Source organism: Sarcophilus harrisii, chromosome 5 (assembly GCF_902635505.1).
Source record: "Sarcophilus harrisii chromosome 5, mSarHar1.11, whole genome shotgun sequence".
Taxonomy (NCBI): domain Eukaryota; kingdom Metazoa; phylum Chordata; class Mammalia; order Dasyuromorphia; family Dasyuridae; genus Sarcophilus; species Sarcophilus harrisii.
Window position 1 is genome coordinate 226,798,971 of NC_045430.1, and position 24,331 is coordinate 226,823,301.

The following is a 24,331-nucleotide window of genomic DNA, read 5'->3' on the forward strand; positions in this document are numbered from 1 at the left end:
TACATATAAGTATGTATGTACAAACATACACATATATGGTGTATCTTAGTGTTTCTATGTATATGTATTGTATAATATACACACACATATATACTAATAATCAACCTCTATAAAAACTTTCATTCAAATGTGTTATAATTTGTACAATAAATAAACAATTCTCAAGTTTGATTTCTCTCTAAGGTGTTTTTAGCTTCTATATAAAGAGGGCATCTTGTAAATTTAACTGAAATATCCTTGGATTGTACTGAAATAAAGTGACCAGAGAGAGAAGAGAATAAACACTCATTATGCACCTAGTGTGTCCCAGGCATTTTACCAATATCATCTCATTCAGTCTTCACAACAGCCCTGGGAGGTGTTTGTTGTTGTTTGGTCATTGTGTTCAGTTCTTCATGGCCCCATTAGGGTTTTTTTGGGCAGAGATAGTGAAATGGTTTGTTATTTCCTTCTCTATCTCATATTATAGATGAGAAAACGAAAAAGAAGATTATGTGACTTGCTCAAGGAGACACAATAAGATGAGTCTTCCTGACTTCAGATCCAGCACCCTATTCACTGTGCCACCTGGGAGAGAGGCACTTTTATTATCCTCACTTTACAATTGAGGAAACAGATAGACAGAAATTAAGTGACTTCTCTAGCTAGTAAGATCTAAGACCATATTTGGACTCCTGTTTTCCTGATCCTAGGTTAAAACTTCCATCTTCTGCACCACTTAATTCACATATTGAGATGTCTATTAGTAATTATTCTGTTTCTAAGCTCTTTTGAGATGAATATTGAATCTGAACCAATAGAATATAATAAATGCCAGATTTAATATATATGATGATAAGGAGCTTGACTACATGCCTGAATTTCATTAAACATTTTAAAATGTTTAGTCAACCTGAGAATTTCAAATAAAAATCTTCTAAAATTGAAAAAAATCTTAAAATAATACTACAGAAATATTTTGATGTTCTCTCTTATCATTTAGGTTTCGAGAATTCAGAACTATTGAAACCTTAGTAGGACTTCTAACTGATCAGCCTGAAGAAGTGCTTGTGAATGTGGTTGGAGCCCTAGGAGAATGTTGTCAAGAACCGGAGAATCGAGCTATTATCCGGAGATGTGGTGGGATCCAGCCACTTGTTAATTTGCTTGTGGGAACAAACCAGGCTCTTCTTGTAAATGTTACAAAAGCAGTTGGTGCATGTGCAGCAGAACCAGAAAGCATGACGTGAGTGGTAACCTTGGGAACTTGATCTATATTAGATGAGTAGCAATATAATGTAGTCAACAGAGAGCTGCTCTTGGAGTCAGGGGGACCTGAGCACAAGCTCAGCCTCTGACTTGTACTGGCTATGTGGCAATGGGGAAGTCACCTAATCTCTTGAAACTTAAAAGATGCAGACAATTTGCTGATAGGTATCAGAAGAGTTTCTGTGTAGAAGCTTGAAATGATGAGCCTACACTAAAACAAAACAAAATAAGGCAAAATTAGAAGATATTTATGTGATGATAGAATAGTAAGTTTATTTATAATCATACAAAATAATGAAAAGCTAAAATGTACTCTTAATATTAGTAGGACACAGAGAATGGGCTATTTCAGAGTATAATGGCAAAAGGGGTCACGTTTGAGATTTTCTGGCTGCCATCTATGTCAGAACCACCATGAAGTCAGCCCTCTTGACTTTGGGTTGGGTAGTTTGATAGGGTGCTGGAGACCAGGGAGGTGCAATCATATCAGTGACAAGCACATTCTTTCTTGAAATTATCTCCAATATTTTTCTCATTTGTGACACTACAGGAACTTATGGTTGTGTTATCATTCATTTTTCTTGGATGATAGAGGGAGACATTTATCTTCCTTGGGAAAAATCAATTAGCTGGTCTTTTAGCTCTAGCTTCATGCTTTTTTTCATAATTTAGACACAGATAATATTCATCTTTGAGAAGATAGAATTATACCTGTTTGGGTCATGCTCTTGATGGAAGAGAGAAACAATTCACTGAGGAATTACCTCGAGCCTGAAGCAAAGTTCTAGTTCAATAGAATCAAACTCAAATAGAAATCCTGTGGATAAAGCCATGTTGACTTAGAAAACCACAAAACAACATAATCTCTGTTGTATTATATTTTTATTTATTTTGTTATATATTTCTCAATTATATCATAATCTGATTAAGGTCACAAAGTCCATGTCTTTGTTCTAGACTGGATTTGTAATGGGTTGCTTCAGTTTCTGGGAAAGTATAATGGGAATGGCTGAGTATACATGGTGAGGTTGAAGTGACATAATGGGTATAAAGGGCTGTACCAACTTTAAAATGCTAGATAAATGTCAGTCATCCTGATTCTCTTTTGGGACATTGTTCTCCCTGACTAGCTCATGCACTCCCAAAGATGAGCCAAGCAGGATAAAGGAAGCTTGGCACTGGTTGGATGACTCTCACATCTCTATCTCCAGCCCCAACATCTGCTCAAGTGGCAGGTCAACATGCCCTTGACATCTCCACTTACATCTTCGACTTCACTTTCAGCTCTACAGTTCAACCATGTTTATCTTCATTTTCTTATAAACTATTCCTTTTTCTAATTTATTTCTAATCATGGCCTACATTTTCCCAATCACCAAAGCCAAAAACTTCATTGTCACCCTTGATTTCTCCCTTTTCCTCACCACACTCTCTACCCCATCCAAATGTAATCAATTGCTGAGGCTTATTGACTCTATCCTTACATTTTTTCTTCCAAGTGCTCATCTTCCATTCCCACAGCCACATTCAGATCTTCTACTTTTCACTTATACAATTTGATGTCCTTCCCCAACTCCAATTTCACTCCATTCCGCTGTTTAATCCAGTCTACCTTACACACAGTGTGAAGGAAACACAGTAATGTCTGAGTTTGGATTTGAACTCAGGAAGATGAGTCTTCCTAATCCAGACATAGGACTCTAATCCACTGTGCCACCTGGGAAGGAGGTATTTTATTATCCTCATTTTACAATTGAGGAAATAGGTAGACAAAAATTAAGTGACTTGTCTAGTTAGTAATCATCTAAGACCAGATTTGGACTCCTGTTTTCCTTACTCCAGGTTCAAACTTCTATCTTACTACACTAATCATAATTCTTCTTTCTTCAAAATCCTTCAGGATGTCCCCATTGTTTACCCAATGGAGCCCAAATTATTTTCACTCACTGAATCCCACCTAGCTTTCTCATACTCTCCTCCTTTCAATACTCTGTATCCTTAAAAAAACCAGACTATCATTCCCTGTATGACTTCTGTTTTTTGTGCTTCACCCTTTCTGCCTTTGCTCACTTCGTCTCTTTTGTCTTGAATACAAAGAATATTTTGAGTTAGACGGCCCTAACTAAAGTAATCACTGCTACTTCTTGGTAATCACTTGCAGACTTCTTTTAATTTCCAGGACATTTATAATTTGTGTAAAAATTGCTTGCGTGCTACCCCAAATAGATTGGTAACCTTCTTGATTTATACATCATTAAAACTGGAAAGGAACTTAAAGATTTTGTCTTTTTTATTTTTTTTCTGGTCATATGTGTACATTCATTTTTTAAAAAAAAACACATTTTTACTTATAAATCATGTTGCGACAGAAAAATTAGGAAAACAAGGGAAAAACCATGAGAGAAAAAAAAACAGAAGAAAAAGGTAAAAAAACTGAACATAGCATATGTTGATTTATATTCAGTCTCCATATTTCTCTCTCTGGATGCAGATGATGTTTTTCATCCAAAGTTTATTGGGATTATCTTGGATCACTGAACCTCTGAAAATCAAATCTTTCATAGTTGATTAATGTACAATCTTGCTCTTACTATGCACAATATATTCCTGATTCTTCTTGTTTTGTTCAGCATCAGTTTGTGTAAATCTTCCCAGGCCTTCCTAAAATCAACCTTTTCATCATTTTTATAGAACAATAATATTCCATTACTTTCATATACCATAAGTCATTCATCCATTCCCCAATTGATGGGCATCTACTCATTTTCCAATTCTTTGCCACCATAAAAAGAACTGCTACAAACATTTTTGCATATGTGGGTTCTTTTCCCTTCTTTATGATCTCCTTGGAATATAAACCCAGTAATGGCACTATACCTTTTTTTATTCCATTTGGTCATAGTTACAAATTGTTCTCCAGAATGGCTACATCATTTCACAGTTCCACCAACAATGCATTAGTATCCCAGTTTTCCCATATCCCCTCTAAGTATCATTTTCTTTTCCTGTCACTTTAATCTGAGAGAAATGAGATGGTATCTCAGAATTATTTTAGTTTTCATTTTTCTAATCAATAGTGATTTAGAGCTTTTTTTCCATATGGCTATAGTTAACTTTAATTTCTTCATCTGAAAATTGCCTGTCATATATTTTGAATTTTGTCTTATTTTATGAATGAGGAAACTGAGTGTAGGGACTGTCTTATTCCTTCCTATATTTCCTGGCACTAAACATAGAAAATACTAATACCTTCTATATACTAAGCACTTAGGTATATTCCAGTGTTTAACAGAGTTATGAACACATAATAGATACTCAATTTTAAGAACTGAATCCACAAGGGATGTGCCATCTCAAGATAACTAAGAGTTGACTCCCAGACTATTAAATCTTGAATAAGAGCCATTAGTGATTTGAAGTACTGACAGTGTTTATTTCCAAATGAAGCATATGTAAAAGACTGAGTTTTATAGGCAAACTTGTAGCAATAATATGATCTCAATCCATTCAAAAGCAGTGAATAATTTAGTAGTTTGAGCACTCTGACACCAGTGCTATAGATCCTATTTGATCCTAGACTCAACAGTGATACCTCCTCCATTGGTATAGATTGCACTTTAGGAGGCAAAAGTATGGAGTGAAAAGTGTTGGAGATTTGAAGTCCAAAGCCCTGACCCTTGGCTATGAAACTCCCCTGGTTGCCTACTATGGGCAAGCATTTAATCATTCTAGACCTTTTCATCATTACCCTGAAGATGTTAGATGAAATCCTGTTATCTGTGACCTTCAACAAGCCACTTAAGTTTTATGGGCTTCAGTTTCTTCATCTGAAAAATGAAGAGATTTGATTAGATGCCCTTTAAGTCCTCTTCAAGTTCTGTAGTACCCAGCAGAGAGAAAGACCTTGATGAATGCTTTTTGACTAAATGACTAACTTCTCTCAACTCTGTATCTTTGATCTTTTGATCTTGTGATCCACCCTTCTTACCTGATGTGGTTTTTGATCCAGAGTCTTTTAGTAATGGGGAAGCTAATTTTGCTATATATATATATATATATATATATATATATATATATATATAGTACCAGTTTTATCTTTTTTCAATGTAAGTGTTAACTTTTCACTGACCCAATCAAAGAAGAGGAGCCATAGAGTGAGACACTGACTTCAAAGAATGATAAATCAAGCCTAAAGCCAGTTCACTGAGTTCAGGAGAGAGACTTGAAAAGGAACCTGGCTCCTGATGGAATGAATTGACAGGCTGCATGGGGCTGGGAGAGCAGAGGTAGAGGCAAGGATAACTGTCACAGAAAAAGGGGCCAGTACTCTGCAGCAAAGCTCCTTGGATGGATCAGGCCTGAGTAATGTCAGGACAGAAGCTGTGTTGCTCAAACCACCCTAGTCTCACTAAACTCTGGACTCCAATGTGGTGAGCCATCACCAACTTTTGCTCCTTTCCTTTGTTCTTTATGGGAACCTGCAGTGTTTTCCTCTGAGCATTGATTGATGGAGGGTGAGGAGGATATTTGCCTTTCTATGTTTTAAATGTTTACTTTGTCTTTATAAAAATGAATAATTACTGACACTTCATAGTAGGAGTTGTACTTATTGGGAATACATTCAGGAAGAAAAACTAAGGAGGGAAACATACCCAGATAAGAGAAAGCTAGGTCTAACACTAAGATATTTTGCCAGAAGCACTATCTCTGACTGAGGGCTCAATATATAATAATAATATATTAATATAACTTAATAAAGTAGTTAAAGAGAATTATATACCTCTTACTATTATTTCCTGAAAAAAAAATCTGGATACCATCTCTATATTGTCATTATAGGCTGCTTCTACATGGATAATCATGAATCTTATCAAAATATTCATCCTAGAACTGAGTACAGTTAGCACATCATCAGGAAACAGATATGTTTTGTATTTTTGTTAAAATTCTTGACATCACTTTAAAATTTTTAAGGTACAGCTTCATCTTTCAATGTATGTTTGTATGCTAGTTTTATTGTTGATATGATTTTTACCTCCAGGTGATTTTAAGTTTTGAGTTGTAAAATGAACCCTATATAGAGGTTAGGGTTAGAGTTAGGATTACAAATATGATTATATTTAATCTTCCCTAGGAATTATCTTTTTTTCTTCAAGTATTTCTATAAGGCAAACTATTTTCAAACCCCAACTACCTGGATTACTCCCAACTCTGAGCTTTAAAAATTTTAGCATATGATCCAATCAGTTATGGCTTTTCTGTCTGAGTACAATTTATAAAAGAATTCTTATTAAAATGATAGAATAAATCATTAAGCTGCTCTTTAGGGACTGTACTCCAGGAAAATTTTCTTGGATTATTTCTTGCATTTTTGTGTCAAGGTTCTTTTTTTTTGGTCACAGCTTTCAGATAGTCCAATCATTCTTATATTTTCTCTTCTTGATCTGTTCTCCAGATCTGTTGTTTTTCTTTTAAAATGTTTCACATTGTTTTATTTTTTCATTCTTTATATTCTGTTTTGTTATTTCTTGGTCTCATGGCTTCACTGACTTTCTTGTGCCAAATTCTAATTTTCAAAGAGTTATTTTCATCTTTAAGACTTTGTATTTCCTTTTTTATTTGGCTAAGTTTTTTTTCATAATCATTTTGTTTTTCTTAGATGGTTTTTATTTAATTTTTTTTTTTAGTTTTTCCTTAATGTCTCTCATTTGACTTTTAAATTCTCTTTGGGCAGAGAGCTATTTAATCTGATTCATTGGGGTAGAAAAAGCTCTTTTTATTTCAGTATACTACTCTGAATCTGAACCTGGGTTACCTATTCCTATAATAGGTTTCTATGGTTGTCATTTATTTTTTGTTGGGAAGTATTAGTTTAGCACCTCTAATTGTGGGATGGGGAGATATTGCCTGTAGCTTTACTTCAGCTCTCTCCTCTCCCCTGGAACCCCAAACCAAGAGCTTCTCCCTCCTGCTTGTAACTACAACCATCAAAATCCCTGCCTCTGCACTCACCCTTTGCTGGCATCTTCTCACCCAGGGCAGTGTCTCTGCCCCACAGCCGGGCCTGGCATTCCTAATCAGCTGAGGTTCCCTCCAGACCCTGGGAGGTGAAAGCTCCTGCTGAGGCTGTACCCCAGCCCAGCTTGCTCTAGGGCTCCCTGAGGTGTTTATGGGGAGCTAGCCTGAAGGTGTTTGTGTTTCACACAGATTAATCCCCAGCCTGCGGGCTTTCTTTGGACCTTCTCTGGGTATCCCAGGAGGTGTCCCAAATCTTCTTGGTTTTTAACCAGTCTACGTTCATCTGGAGGTGAAAATGTGTTCTGTTTATGGGGAAAATCTGGAGAGCTTGAAATTCACTGACCTACTCCACAGTCTTGTCAGAATTCTCCTGGTCCAAGAACTCTCAACAAGGAAACCCTCTCTATCAAAACACGGTGGCAACTTCTCTGCAATTCATAGTATCAAGAATTGCTTGGGCATTGAGAGATAAGTGACTGGCCCAGGGTCACACAGCCAGTATATATTAAAAGAGAGGAATTGGAACCTGAGTCTTCCTGACTTTGAGGCAGGCTCTCTATCCACTCTGTGACCTGTATAATATGCTATTTTTTAAAAAATAATCATTGCATGATATCTTTCCTTCATGCAATTAACTCATTTATAAAACATTTCTTGAACTGTCAAATTACCCAGTGTTACATGATCGTGTAATAAAAGACATAATTTATCATAATTATGTACAGGGATAGAATAAATCCTATAGCTTAACATTTCCTGCCTTTGGCTTCAGCATAATTATGTTGCTACAGCATAGATTTTTTCATTGAATTTGTTGTTTTAAGGGGTAAAAAATTATATTTTGTTCACATACAAAAGAAGTTGGCCCCTCTGGCCAGCAAAATCTTTCTTTTGAGTAAATATATAACCACAGAACCAGTCTAAGTGGCCTTTAATAAAGTAGAATGTGCCTCTTGTTTTTTTAAACTAATATGGAGAAGTTTTCCTTCTTTTCATATTTCTTCCTTTAGTTAGTCTCTTTTTCATGTGCTTGAAATAGTTGTTGGGACAGGTCATGATCACCCCCAAACACTGAATTTTCTAAAACCAAACTAATTATCATCCCACTGGTCCTCTTCTCAACCTTCCCATTCTTCTTCATTTCTGTGCCCTAATTTGTCCAGTTTCTACAATCATAACACTCTGGTCATCTGACTTCTTTCACCTATTTTCTACAGTTGGTTACTAAGTCCTGTCACTTCTTCCTTTGAAATATTATTTGGATGTTTGTTCCTTTTTCTCAATGCCAAATATTACCACCCCAATCCAAGCCCTTTTTATTTCATACTTAATTTTTTTGTATTTTCCTTTCCTATATCTCTGCTCTCCTCAGCTATAAATAAATTCCTCGTGGGCAGAGATTGTACCCATGATCAAGACAGTTGGTAAAGACTCATTGGTTGGTTGCCTATTTCAATTCAATTTGCTATTTGTTCAGTCATTTCAGTCATGATGGTCTCTTCATGTAGTGCTTTGATGTTTCCAGCTCATTTTACAAATGAGGAAACTGAGGCAAACAGGGTTTGAACATAGACTGGTTAAAAACCAAAAAATGACTTGCCTAAAGTGACACATCTAGTAAGTGTCTGAAACCGGATTTAAACTCAGGAAGATGAGTTTTTCTGACCTCAGGCCCAGCACTCTGTGCACTAGGGTACCACCTCGTTGACAAAGTCCATCATGTGTCACACTTTGACCATTTGATTGTTGCTCCTTGTTTAGTAATTTTCAACATTAACCCCAACTTGAGATATGCAACTATTTATTGTTCTCTGGTTCCCTCAAAGTGATGTGGGTAAGTGTGAATTAGACCATCCTTCCAGGAAATACCCCTGGCCCTCTCCAATATAGTCTAGCAATAAATTTGAGGCAGTTGGCATTGTACAGACAGAGAACCTAGACATAGGTATCAGACTCTCCACTTCTCTTGGAGACTTCTTATTTTCTTATGGGCAGATGGGCACCTTGCCAGTCATCCATGGTCAATGATAACAGTGGTTTTCCTTAAGAAGTTTTTGAAATTTGTACTGTTTTCTGCACATGACTGAATCTGAGTAGAACTGGACGCTTATCTTTTCTGATGTCTCTTCATGCTAGTGCCTTCCCTCTGGTGATTGTTCCTAATTTCCCCCATTTCTCCCAAAAATAATTTGTTTATCATTCATTGTATCTTGTCTCTTCCACTAGATCATGAACTTTTTTTTTGGCTTGCTTGCCAATTAAAAAAAAATTTATTAAAGCTTTTTATTTACAAAACACATGTGTGGGTAATTCTTCAACATTGACCCTTGCAAAACTTTCTATTCCAAATTTTTCCCTCCTTCCCCTACCCCCTCCCTTAGATTGGATGGCAGGTAGTCCAATACATGCTAAATATGTGAAAATATATGTTAAATTCTAACATATATAAGACTGCCTGCCATCCAGGCGGGGGTGGGGGGAAGGAGGGAAGGGAAAAATTGGAACAGAAGTGAGTGCAAGGGATGTTGTAAAAAATTACCCTGGCATATGTACCATCAATAAAAAATTATAATAAAAATATATGTTAAATCCAATATATGTATACATATTTATACAGTTATCTTGCTGCACAAGAAAAATTGGATCAAGAGGGGAAAAAAACCTGAGAAAGAAAACAAAAGGCAAGCAAACATCAACAGAGAGAGTGAAAATGCTATGTTGTATAGACCATGAATTCCTTGAGAGCAAGGACGCTGCTTTTCTTTTCTTTGTACTTCCACAACTTGGTACAGTGCCTGGCACACAGTGGGGCACTTAATCAAGGTTTATTGACTGACAGACTGATTTCTCTTTCCTGGGAAAGGAGTTTGTTCAGGGTATATTGCCAGCTCTGAGGGTCCTGGAGATTTTGGTCTCTTGTTGGCTAGGATTCTTTATGATAGGATGGGATGCCTTGTAGGTTATTCCTAATTTTCATCAGTTCCTATCAGTAAAAGGTAAGATCCTTTTGTTACATGTTATTTATTGGTATGGTAGTTAATATGGTTTGTGCTTCATTTTTAACTGTCTTGCGGAGGGAAAAGGAGAGAGAGAGAGAGAAAAAAAAAATTGGGAGCCCAGGCTTTTGCAAAGGTGAATGTAGAAAAGCAAAATACTTTAATAAAAATATAGTTTCTGCTTTAACTCTGATTTCACTGGTGTAAGTATCCCCAATGAGGAAGTATTCTATCAATCATCTTTTCTGCAATGTTGAGTCATGGGGAGTGCCTGGGACACTGAGAGGTTGTATCTTGCCCAGGATCCTGGAGTCAGGATGTGCCATTATTGGAGCATAAACTCAGGCCTTTTGGATGGTAAGGCTAGGCCTCAAGGCCTTAATTCCTGGGCATAGCAATATAAAAATACCATTGATATTATAATGACAACTGATTTTCTTTTTCTACTTTGAGAAAGTAATTTTCTTAGGTTGGGTCTAAAGTCATTCAATTGAATTTTCATAACTGACTATAACAGAGGAATGGCCTGGTTGGAGGACAAATGTGCTGGGGTAGACTGCTGGTTATGTGGCCTGAACCAGATTAAAATGTAATTGGGAAATAGTTAATAATATAAAATTTAAAAACAACATGGATAATGTGAATGTTTAACACTGACTGTGGAGAGAGCAGCCTTGGAAGGCAGGGTGGTAAAAAGGAAGGATCACAGAATTTAAAGTCAGAGGACCTTGGTTGAAATCCTGGGCCTGGTTGGAATCCCTGCCCTATCAGTGACTACTTTGTGTAATCTTAGGCCAGTCTCTGGGCCTCAGTTTCCTCATTTGTAAAATGGGAGAGTTAGAACTAAATGGCTCCAAATTCCCCATTTCTAAATCTGTTGGTTATGATTTTATAGCAGAGGGCTGGACTTACCACCAGAAAGATCTGTGTTCCAATTCTACCTCAGACATTTGCTAGTTCCTGCTTTCTCTGAGCTTATTCAGGTTTTCTCCTTTATTAAATGAGAGCCTGGACGTCATCTGCAGTGTCCCCTTCAGGTCTGATCTTGTTAAAGTATCTTAGATTTGGAGGTCAAAGAATTGGATCCTGGCTGGATTGCTTAATACCGGTTTAGCCTTAAGCAACTAACTTCTCCTTTCTGACCCTCAGTTTTTGTTCAATCCGCATTTTCATCATTTCTGACTCTCTGTGACCCTATCTAGGATTTTCTGGGCCAAGATACTGGAGTGGCTTGCCATTTCCTTATCTAACTCATTTTACAATGGTGGAAACTGTGGCCAACAGGGTTAAGTGACTAGCCCAGGGCCACACAGGATCACACATAAAATTGCACAGTTGGTAATTTTATGAGATTGGATTTGAATTCAGATATTCCCGACTCTGAGCCCAGCACTCTGCCCACTGTACCACCTAGCTGCCCCTTGGGCCTCAGTAGCTACATCTATAAAATGAAAGGTCTGGGCTAGAAAATCCTGAAAGTTCTTTCTTGTTGGAAATCCAAAGGTCCTATGAAAGGACCCACTCTTTTTTTGTTGTTTGTTTTGTTTTTAAACTCTGCCAAGACCCTAGACTTTGGTGACAGATTTGAATTTCACAATTCCCCAAGGTGGCTAACCAAAGCTTACTCTCCAACTCGGTCTCTTTTTCAGAATGGAGCTTAGAGTGCCATATAAAACTTCTGAGGCTTCTTTTGAAGGAAGTTATTTTCTAATCATACTTTTTCGCTTAGGGATGATCGTACAAGTCTGGCATTAATTTCTTCTCCATCCTCATTTTTTTTCAACTTTCCTTCTTGATTTCAGAACATATGGATTTTACTTCCATTTCTTAATGTTGAGGTTTAAGAAGAGCTTTATACTCTTTTTAGCTAACCACATTTAGTCTGAGCCATTGTCATATAATACTATTTATCGATGCAGTTTTCAGCAAATATTGTGAACATTTCTTAAAACATGTAAAACTGTGGTTTCAGAATAGTCATGTCAACAGGGCCAGAACTGAACCTCACAATTTCACCAGTGCGCACAATGTGAAGTTCATACAGCACTGTTTGTTTACATTTGTATATGTGGTTAAGCTTGGCAAGAGACCCAGCCAGACTTCTTAACGGATCATGATGAATGTTAATGTAACAAAAAGGATTGCAGAATATAACAAACAGCTGCCTCATTTTTTTTTCATTTTAGTAATTCATGGCAATGGAAATTATCAATCAAAATCAGTTTGCAATAGATAAAATTTTGGTTGCCACTAGAAACTGAAACTCTGTTTATATAGCTCAGGATGGTGAGCCTAGCCACTGGGCTGAGTGGTGATTGCTATGGTGAAGTTGGAGATCTCTAAATAAATAGTTTACTTTTGTCTTTGTAACATCAACAAATTATTGTAAAATGCATCACTAAGTGACTATAACCGCAAGACTAACTAGCATACTTCTCCAAATAAATTCAGAGTAAAATGCTAATCAAAACAAATAAATAACTTCTGATAATGGGCAGATCTTAGATTTAGACCTGGAAAGGAACCTCAATAACCATCTAGAACAGCCGTCACATTTTGCAGGTGAGGAAACTAGGACAATTTGCCAGGAGCACACACATTACAAATTATAGAGATAGTATCCACATCTAAATCCTGAGTCCTGAATCCATGCTCCCTCCACTTTCTATACCACGTGGCCTCTAATTTTGGTCCTACTAGGATTAGGGATATCTAGGGGCACTGGATTTGGAATCAGGAATATGACTTCAGACACATCCTAGCTGTGTGACCCTGAGCATGTCATTTAAATCTGCCTCGGTTTCCTTATCTGTAAAATGAGCTAGAGAAGGAAATGGAAAACCTCTCCAGTATCTCTGCTAAAGAAACTCCCAAATGGGGAATTAGATGTGACTGAACAACAGCAAGGTTAGTAGAGTTCTGCTGTGTCAAAGAAAAAATGATTAATATTTGCCATCTACAGGACAGCTTAAGTAAAATCTAATTCATCACCATCATATCCTTCTTAAATAAGTATTTAACAATAAAATTTTTCTATATACTAGACACTGTGTTAAATGTTAAAGGGAAAAAAGAGGCAAAAACAAATCTCTGCCCTCTAGGAATTCATGACTGGGGAGACAACATAGAAATGACTATCACTTACCAGGGAAACATACTGTAAATAGCAGGTAATCAGAAAACTAGGAAAGTTCTGTTGCAGAAGGTCAGAATGGAATTTAGTTTTGAAAGAAAGATGCCAGTGAAAAGCCATGAAATAATGATATGCTATGAATAAAGACCAGTGTCACTGGATTACAGATTATGTGGAATATCATACTGATAGAGTAGGAAGAAGCTAGATGTAAACAATTTTTAAAACCAAACACATGATTTTATATTTGATTTCAAAATTAATTCCAAAACATGTTATGGAAAAAAAATGATTGTACTGAGAATCATAGAATTTAGATCTGGAAGAGACTATAGGAAATTGTCTAATCCAATCTCTTTATTTTATGATTGGGGAAATTGAGGTCCAAAAAGATTTATTGACTGACCCCCAAATCCACATAAAATAATAATAAATAGCAGAATCAAGATTCAAACCCAGGACTTCTGGCTGCATAGTTAGGTGAGGTCCCTATTCGACAATCTGTATATCTTTGGATGAGCCATCTGTAGCCTTGGACTGGTACCATAGAGAGTAAGAGGTGCATCAAAGAGAAGAAGTGATGAATAATTCACAGGAAACAATCTTCAAAAGGAAAAAATAATAGCAAAACTCATGTTTCAGATGTCTGTTTAGACATTCACAATATATAGATGACAGAATCATAGATTTAAAATTTGATGGAATTTTAGAGCCTATCAAGTCCCAGCTTTTTCTTGTACATACAGACTTAATATGTTTGTCCAGGTTAGTGTCTTATTTTTGTTCTTCCTTTGTTCTTGAAGAAGACCAATGACATCATGAGGTGATGTCTTGACTTGGATTGGATTTAAGGAGGCAGAGCTATGCAAAATCTAATATGTGATTTGAACTTAAATCTTCTTATCTACCTCAACAGTGTGAAACAATGAGCCTAGTACAAGGAGGAAGGAAAATCTGATTTTATGGGTATTATTCCGACATGCTGGGAGTGTGTGACTTGTGACTGGAATATAGGATGGAAGAGTATACCTTCTACAAAAGAAATGGAGAAAGGGGTAAAAGTTAAACAACCTTAGCCATCAGGAAAACAAGGAACCCAAAGGAAACATTAGAGAGAGCCTTTGGGTGAATATCAGTGGAGAAGTGACATAGTTGTTGAGATTTTCTGTATATCAAATGGACAGAAGGGAATTAAAGAAGGAACTTGGGAGATTGATTATAAACCTATAATGGAAACATGATATCACAATGAAAGGGAACTTTTCCTAACTGGATAGAAACTTAGAATTCTCTGCTAAGAGCAGAAAACCTGACAAATTTCTGGCTTCCCTTCATGATCATTTCATTCTCCAAAACTGGAGAAAACCACAAAGGGAACTGCTCTTCTGGAACTTATAATGACCAATATGGAGTCATTGGTGGTTAGAGTGGAAAAAGGAACAATTTTGGAATCAAATGACCTTTCCATCAAAGAATTCATAAGAAAAAGAGTGAGAGCAAAGGTAGATACAGGTAGATATGCCTCCTAAATTCTATAAATACATCTCAACTTTGTAAAGGAAGGAAGAAAAAGCTGTTTTCAAGGATTCAGAATAAGAATCGATCAGATCCAATGGCCCAATAACTTGGAGAGTCAGCCCAAGAGGAATGAAGAGTGAAATAGAAATTATTCTAATGTAAAACATGCAAATAAGGGATGCTGGAATTAATGTGGATGCAAAGAGAATTTAGTCTATTCAGATTTGTTTAAAAGTAACTGGGAATAAAATGTGAAAGACTAGGTTCTTGTATAAACTGTGCCAAGACCAATAATGTCCAGAATGAACTGGGGCTGGTGATCAATAATTAAAATAACAAAAAAGACTGTTTTTGTTGTTGTTTTAGCGGTGTTGGGGGCAACCAAAGGATGCAAAACAAGGAATAGATGGGATAGAATGAATGAAACTGAGAAGACTGAACTTTTCAACTCTACTTTTGTGTTCATTGCCAAAGAGAAAGACATTTGGATTGGGAAGGAAGTAATAAAAATGGCTAACAGGTAGTTAAAACCCAAGATAAGTCAAGAGACAGACAATATTTAGCTTTTCTTGATGAGTTCAAAATCACCAGGCCCAGACAAAATACATCCCAGGGTACTGAAAGAATTGCCAGATGTAGTTGTGGAACCACTATTGGCATTGTAGCAACTAGAGAAGGGCAAATGTTGTCCTAACAACTTTTTTAAAAAGAGAAAAGGCCCACTTCTATAAACTATAAATCAGTGTTGTCTTCTGTTTCTTGGAAAAGTTCTAAAACACATTATTAAGAAGATGGCTTGTGAACACTTAGAAAGGAAATTAGTGATCACTAAAAGTAGGCATGACTTCATCAAGAATGGTTCATGCCTAACTAATGTTTTTTTTTCCTTTTAAACCTTGAAAATAAACCGCTGAGAGAGAGAAAACTATGAGTTTTTTTTTTTAACTAAGGGCAAAGGAATTTCCTAAAGTTTTTATCTAGAGGCACATAATTTCAAATAGATCACTGTTTATAACTGGTAATTCTTCTTCATTCCATTTCATTGTAGAAATAAAAATCTATGATTCCCCCCCTAATTTTCCTGATATTTGCTTCCATAAATGATCATAATTTCAGTGAAAAACTTCATATTCTTTCTTAGCCAACTTCATGTAAATTGTATCATTGGATTTTTGATAGGGTGGGCCAGACTCCTCTTCACTGTAATTATAAGAGATTGTGCATATAATTCTAGCTAGAGATTAGTGAGATTCTGATTAATGAGAGTAATGGATAACATGAAATGGTCATCTTATTCGAATTCACACTATTTGAAGTTATAATTATATGTAAAAATATGATAATTGTTTCCATCCAATTGAAATGAACAATGTGAATTTGAATAAAATGGTCCCTGGGATTATTATTTGGGATTCATAATTGGCAGTAATTGGGATTTAATTGTATAAAGAGCAAGACTTTGGCATTGAATGTCTTAATAGTAGGGCTTGTTGGCTAGTGGACTATTTTTATTTTAAAATATTTATATGTTTTATTATGAAGTATCTAGTTAGTTATGTGTTTACTTTTTTATCATGCAAATTGACAACTAAAAGTCTTTCCTGACCCCCAGTATGTGTAAAATTGTGAAGTGGCATCTGGCAGATAATTCTTGGTTTAGAAAGACTTTTATTACATCTTAAGCTGAATCTGTTCTTCAAAAAAACTTTTATTGATGTTTTAAAAAATGTCATCTTTCTCAATGGAATTCTTGGCCCTCCTGGAATTTTCCTATGGAACAAAGAAGCATAATAAAGCAACAAAACCCAATACATTGGACTTGACAAACAAATTAAGCTTCCCTCCACACCCACAGTCTGTCACCTCCTGCTGAGAAGAGAGAGGTCTGTTCTACTATCAACTCTCTAAAGTCAATAAATTCACTTTTCTGAATGAAGCCAGAGATAGTTTTTATGTTTTTTTAAGATGCCTTTAGGTTTTTTATGCAATACCATCATTGGATAGGACAGATATCAATTGTTTTATGAAGACGTGCAAAAGTGATTTTCTACTTGGAGCTTTGAGACTAATACATTTTGAAGGCAAGCTCATCTCTCACAATCAAGGGAAAGTAGATATTCTTGCATTAATTTTTGAGACTGAATTATATTGTATGTTAATAATACATATTGTGTTCATGGTTAAATACTTCATATAATTAAACTTCAACTTGAGGTTAAAATTCAAAGAAAGTTTGATTTCCATTATCTTCATTTCATCTGCTTTGAGTTTAATGTATCTTTCTGAACAAAGCCATGTTTGTAAAGGATATTAAGTTTTGTTTGGCCTTCCTCTCAATTTAAAGTACTCAGTGGACCTTAATGTGAAGCTAGGATCCCCTAGACTGATTGATATATAAACATAAGACAGATGGCGTAGAGATGACTCTGATGATAATTCATTTTTCGGCTAGTCATGAAGATACTTTGATTACAGTATGTTTAAGTAATTATAACACAGTATTCAATGTTAGTCTTGTTGGTAAGGGAACACATGGGAAACAAGTTATGTGTTATTCATGCCCAACAAAGGATGCACTGTGGTGTGACGATTTTAATTCCTAATGCTAGATTAAAACCGTAGGAGTTTAAAATATGTCATACAGTAAGGTAAATACATTAAACACAGACCAAATAAAATAGTTAAGTACATAGTTTTTTTGGCCTAAATATTTGTTTTGGAAAGTATTTAGTTGTTACTATATGAAAGAAACCAGTATGTTTGAATTGGGGTTTCAGTTTGCACGTAGTTTATTACAAAGTCACATGGTTATCATGCAGTATGCTTTCTATGTCCTAAGTTTAGTAGTGTTGAAATCACTGAACTGACACTGGCATGAATTTTCCCCCTGTTTTTCATATTTTAAAATCCAAACATCCAAACAGGAGTTTAAATGTGCATAATTAATGGAAATGCAATAATTCTTTTACTTTTTCTTTTAAATTAATAAGCATTTCTTTTCTCTCCTTCCAATCCACTCGCTTCCTCTCCCCCACTGGGGGTAGGGTGGGTGGGGAAAGAAGAGCAAAACTCTTATAGAAAATATGCATAATCATCATGCAAAACAAATTTTCATATTGCCCAAAGATGTATGTTCCATTTTTCATATTTAATCTATTAGACTCTCAGAAGTTGGGTAACATTCTTCATTATTAATAATTTGGAATAGTGATTGGACATTGCATTAATCAGAGCTCTTAATTCTTTCTAAATTACTTTTTTTTTACAATATTGTTATTTTTATTGTTGTGTGAATTTGTCTCCTTGTTTTGCTTATTTCATTTTGCATCAAAGTTGTGTAAATCAATATAATTTCATTTTATTTATGTATGTAACCTATAATTAATGTGTGTATCTTTAATTTTGCTTACACAACAGAATAATCGATCGCTTGGATGGAGTTCGTTTATTATGGTCCTTGCTGAAAAATCCTCATCCAGATGTTAAGGCCAGTGCTGCTTGGGCTCTCTGCCCCTGCATTGAAAATGCAAAGGTAAGTGAGTACATATTGCAAATATAAATAAATCTGATACTCGTATCTTACTATATAATTACTTTAACTTTGTCTTATTTCTATCTCTTAATTTACTGTAAAAGTCTTTTTGGTCTGCTGAGTAGGTTTCACTATATTTACTTGTATTGTATTTGGATCCAAGTTGAGTGCCTTTCAGATCCTCATTACCTTGTCTTTATAGCAGCAAGATTTTCCCTTCAGTGGTACATCTTATGTTTTAAGGACATCTTTTACATAATAAATTTAGCAGAACTCTAAACACCATTCTAAATATTTCCTTGCTAATATTAGTCTCTTAGAAAAAGTAAATGTAACATTTTTATTGGCTTTAGACCAGTAACTCCGAAATTTAACAAATATTTATTAACTGACTACTTTGTTCAAGGTTCTGTGCCTGCTCTCCAAGGACCAGTCTAGCTAAGTGTGGAGTGACTCATCAGTAGAGTAGCCCCTAGGTGAAGAATTCTTTTGCCTTGGCAACTCACAAAATGAAGAAAAAAAATCAAAATGGTCTTCATTACTCTAGACCATTCACTTCTGCAAAATTAATAGCAGTGGAGAAGAGAAAGTGAGAAGGGGAAGGGTTGAGAAGGTACTAAGAATGACATTTTTAGACTTCTTATAAATATTAATTTTGCATTTAGATTTATAAACATAACAGCCTTGTTCAATGACCAATGAGTTGACATATTACCAGAGAACTCAAACTATACCAATATTGGTAATCTCTCTCTCAAGAAACCTAGAAACAATAAGGAAATTGCAGCTAACTAAAAAATAGATTCACATATTGTTGAAGAAGCCAGATACAGAGTTTGTTTGTTTGTTTTAAATAAGATAATTTGGTCATCTCACTTTACTTTGCTCTCAGTAAATATAAAGGAAGGAATGGTCATGAAGGTAGCAGGAGTTTGTGATCTAGCCTTTAACAACAGATGAATAAGTAGAAGAAACTTTATGAAGAACTTGACAAGAGTCTCCTAATTAATATAGCATGTTCTTTGTAAGTTTGCTGTCAGAGTGGGCATGGAGGAGCAGTTTGAAAAATATTTTAGAACATTTGGTTCAAGATCAAGGAATGAAAAAAACCAAAAGCTAGTAAATTCAGATGCCTTGAATCTGTATATCCTGAATACTTTTGTGAAGAGAAGAGAGTTAGAAAGCACTAAATAAAATGAGCATCAAACAACTTCACAAACAATGAAACAGCCCTTGCCCTTAGATAGGAAAGTGACTGGTTGTAGACATGGGACTTATATCTGAGTCGTTTTTCTGCATGAGGTTGGACCTTTGACATTTGCAACAATTTATACAATTGCATGTACTTCATCCTGATACTTATTAGCTAAGTAACCCTGAGAAAGACACAACTCAAATTGCCTCAGTTTCCTCATTGATAAAATGAGCTGGAGAAAGATATGGCAAATCACTCCAGTACATTTGCCAAGAATACCTTAAATATCATGAAGTCAGACACACCTGAAAATGAGTGACCAACAATAGCCTAATATAAACCTACAGGACAGAGTGCTGGCCTTGGAATTCAAATCTTGTCTCTTATACCTACTGTGAGACCCGGATGAAGACATTCTGTTTACCTCAGTTTCTTCATATGTGAAATGGAAATAATAATAATAACTATCTCTCAGGATGATTATGCTTCAGTTTCCTCATTTGTAACATGAGAAGGATAGACTTAGTGAATCCTATGGTTTGCAAAATAGCCCAGTTGGATCCCATAAATTCTGTGATTGTATGATCCTGTTTTAAGCAAGCTGTTGACTCAGAAAAATGAGGAATAGCTAAATATAGACACTGATTGATCATTCCCATTTTAAAAAGAAGTTTTAAATGATTTAAAAATAGTCCCCATGATAAGACCAAAACAAACAAACAAAAAAAAAAACCCTACCTCAGAAGGCAAACATATGACTTCTTTGGAAAGAAGAGAGATACAATAGCTAAGGCAATGCTATTTAGAGTATATGCAGTTAGATGGATCATTGGGTCTGAAGTCAGGGAGATTTGAATTCAATACAGCCTCAGACACTTACTAGCTGTTTGACCCTAGACAAATCATTCTATTCTATTCTATCTTTGCTAGGAAATCCCTATGACCATACAGTTCACAGAGTCACACAAAAAAAATGGACACAACTGAGCAATAATCTTGGAACTGCTAAATGGCACGGTGAATAAAGTGCAAATACCTGGGGTTAAGAATACTTCCTTAGTATAAATCTGGCATTGGATCCTTACTATCTGACTGACCCTGGGCAAATTACTTCACTCTGGTTGCTTCAGTTTCCTCACCTGTAAAATGAGCTGAAGAAGGAATGACAAACCACTCCAGTTTCTCTGCCAAGAAAACTCCAAACGAGATCCCAGAGAACATTACTGAAAGAGATGTAACAACAACTTGGAGGAGCTTGGAAGAAGATCAAATACCTCAAAGACAGTGAAAAGTAGTAGGAGGAATCTATACCTGAAGCTGCAGAAATTTATTCAGGAGACTAACGAAATAAATCAGTTCCAACAGGATGAAACAGAAAGGAGGGTTTAAAGAGATGTAAAATGGAAGTGATCTGCTGGTATTTCAATAACAACTTAGCCTTCTCATCATTGAAAGGAAGATGACTGTATTTTAATATAATACTTAGCTCCTGATAGGTCATGTGAGGAAGAAGAGGTGATAGTTTAAAAAGACAAAGTCAGGAAGATCAGCTGTATAGAAACATCCACAATGATGTGCGAGGTACATGGGACAAAGGCAAATAATTACATTTATTGGTATACAATAAATCTTACAACATTGAAATCTTTAAAAAAAAACCTTTTAAAAGATCCTCCTTTGCTGCAGTCATTTGTTCTACATAATTTGACACTGAGCTCACAAGACTTTGACACAAAGTTTTTAATTCTTCATCATGAAACCATATTTTTATTACACTCAATATTAAAGGTGTCTTTGATCATGTCTTGTTTTCTAAGTCTAGACTTAATTATAGGTTATACAATTTAAGTGACATTTATTTTCATCAGATAAATTCCCATGTGGCTGAACCATGATGCTCTCCATCTTTTGTATAAACTTTTTCATCTTTTATTATGTGTGGCATAGGATAAGTTTTTTGTGCAGTATTCTACCTCCATTTTTGAGTTTCTTTAATTCTGAAATAATTCTACTTCTCAATATATCATTATGTTTATCAGAGTTTATAAATTTCTCAGTGGGAACAAGATATACAGATTGACTAGAAGTTTAAAAAAGTGTCCCCCTAAACATTTTTTGGGAAGGTGAATGTTTTACTGTCTTTTGAAGATGTCTAAATTGTCAGCTCTCTAAGATTCAGTTGGGCTTATCTGGACTTTTTCTGATATAGTTTTGATATAGCCTTGAATGAAAGAGTGAGTCTCCAGCCAAAATTACTCCTTTTACCAATCTGTGGTACTCCAGTATTTTATTGTCTAGCCTGTGACAAACATTTTTTCTTCCCAGCAATAGTTAGAAACTGCTTTAAAAAAACTGTCTTCAAGATATTTTTCTAAGTTCAAGAAATTTATACTACATTAATACTCCCTTCAGTTTCCAGGTCCTTTTGAAAGTCTTTGCTTGTTTTTTGCAGATTAATTAGGACACTCTACAACTTGTTATTTGCTGGTGTCTTTTTTCATTTTAAAAAAAAATCTTACTTTCCTTTGTTCTTTGGCAAATGATCATGTTACTTTGTAGTTTCATATTATCCTTGACGTGTTTGACTTCCATATCAATAGCTACTTCAGTATCTTTAAGCAGTGATACTCTTTTAAACAATTAAATGAAACTATATCTTTTCCCCCTACCTGACTGAGAAAGCAAGAAAAACAAAACCCTGTTACAAACATGTTAGTCAAGCAAAACAAAAGTCTTTCTTGGCCATATCCAGAAACCTATATCTCAGTCTGAACTCTGAATCCTATCACATCTCTATTAGCATGTGGGAAGCGTGTTGAATCATGAGTCCTTTGGAATTGTGGTTGGTCATTGTGTTGATCAGAGTTCCCAAATCTTAAGTTGCTTTTTAAAGTTGCTAATTCCCAAGTTGCTTGTCTCTTTATTATTATTTCTGCATGCAAGCATATCTTAGAGATGTTACAGGTTTGGTTCCAGACCACTGCAATAAAGGAAATATCTCAATAAAGTGAGTCACATGAATTTTCTGGTTTTCTAGTACATAAAAAGTTATGTTTACATTATACTGTAGTCTAACGTGTTCAATAGTATTATGTCTAAAAAAAGTGCACATACCTTACCTAAAACAATTTTATCGCTAAAAATGCTAATCATTATCTGATCCTTCAGTGAGTCAGAATTCTTTTGCTGATGGAGGTTCTGACCTTGATGTTGACGTCTGCTGACTGATCACAGAGTTGGTTGCTGAAGATCAGGGTGGCTGTGGCAATTTCTTAAAATAAGACAACAATGACGTTTGCTGAATTTGTTGACTCTTCCTTTCACTTGAATATTCAGAGGCCATTATAAGGTTATTTTTTAACCCAATTTCAATATTCTTAAGGAAGAGGGAACCCTGAAGAGGAGAGAGACAGGAAATGACAGTATATCGAGCAGTCATTACATGTCACCTAAAACCAACTACAATAATAACATCAAAGATCACGAATCACAGATCATTATAACAGATACGATAAAAATTTTAAAATAGTGTAAGAATTACAAAATGTGACACACAGATATGGTGTGAGCACATACTGTTGGAAAAATGTCCCCAGTAGACTTGCTTAATGCAGGGTTGCCAGAAATCTTCAATTTGTAAAAATAAAAAATAAAAATAAATGCATTATTTGTAAATATGATAAAATTAAGCACAATAAAAATAGGTATACATGTAAATTTAAGGATGGTCTTTAAGAACTACAAGTTCTACACTTATCCTTGGAATTGTATTCATTCTTTAAAACCACAACATTAACACTATAACAAAAAGATCCATTAAATGTATGTATTACATAAATATAATCATAACCATTACAAAAATAATAAGTCAAAATGCTTGCTTTCCCCCAAGTGATTTGCACACCAATATAGGCAAAAATGTATAATAGATATAATTTTGAAGGTACTGAAGGATTCAGGATACCTTAAAATGGGAAAAGAATGGGAGAGGGAAATCTCCTAGGAAAGTAAGAAAAGCATCTCAAGAATATATCGGTAGTTATCAACCCATCTGACTGCTTTCTCCGAGTCACAGAATTTTAGAATAGACCCTAGAAATTACCTAATACAACTCATATCCTAAAGGAGTTATCTCTATATTTGACAGGGATCATTTAGTCTCTATTTGAAGAACTCCAGTGGAAGGTAACCCACTGCCTCCTGGGTAGTTTGAGTTATTAGGAAAATTTTGCCCAAATTTGCAACTTTACTCATAATTCTATCTTCTATATTCTCTAATATTTGCAAAACAAGAGCCTAGTCTATAGGGATCCAGGCTTTTGAGCATATATATTCTGCTTTACCTGGTACCAGCTCACCTAAATGTTAGTGAGTTTGTTTTTTCAAGTACATGATGACATTATGTGAAGGGGCCCTGTGATAATTCAGAGCATGCATATGACTTTTTCCTGTCTACTTATTGCATAGTGGTGAAGAGACTTTTAATTGACTGCTGAGCCCAAAGTTGGATGTACATACAAAGGTATTAACCATTAAATTCTCTCTTCTTCTTAAAGGAGGGAAAGAGACACACATATGCAAAAATGTTTGTGGCAGCTCTTTTTGTAGTGGTAAGAAACTCGAAACTGAGTGGATGCCCATCAGTTGGAGAATGACAGAATAAGTTATGATATGTGAATGTTATGGAATAT

General features: G+C 35.3%; 1 protein-coding gene across 4 annotated transcripts in view; it reads left to right on the plus strand.

The window, feature by feature from the left end:
* Positions 1-24,331, plus strand: part of ARMC4 (armadillo repeat containing 4) — a 226,166-nt gene that overhangs the window by 102,275 nt on the left and 99,560 nt on the right. For all 4 annotated transcript variants that reach the window (XM_031939807.1, XM_031939806.1, XM_031939808.1 and 1 more), the window contains 2 exons: positions 983-1,225; positions 18,331-18,445. In XM_031939807.1, coding sequence (XP_031795667.1) covers positions 983-1,225; positions 18,331-18,445 — 358 coding nt within the window. The remainder of the gene's footprint in view (positions 1-982; positions 1,226-18,330; positions 18,446-24,331) is intronic.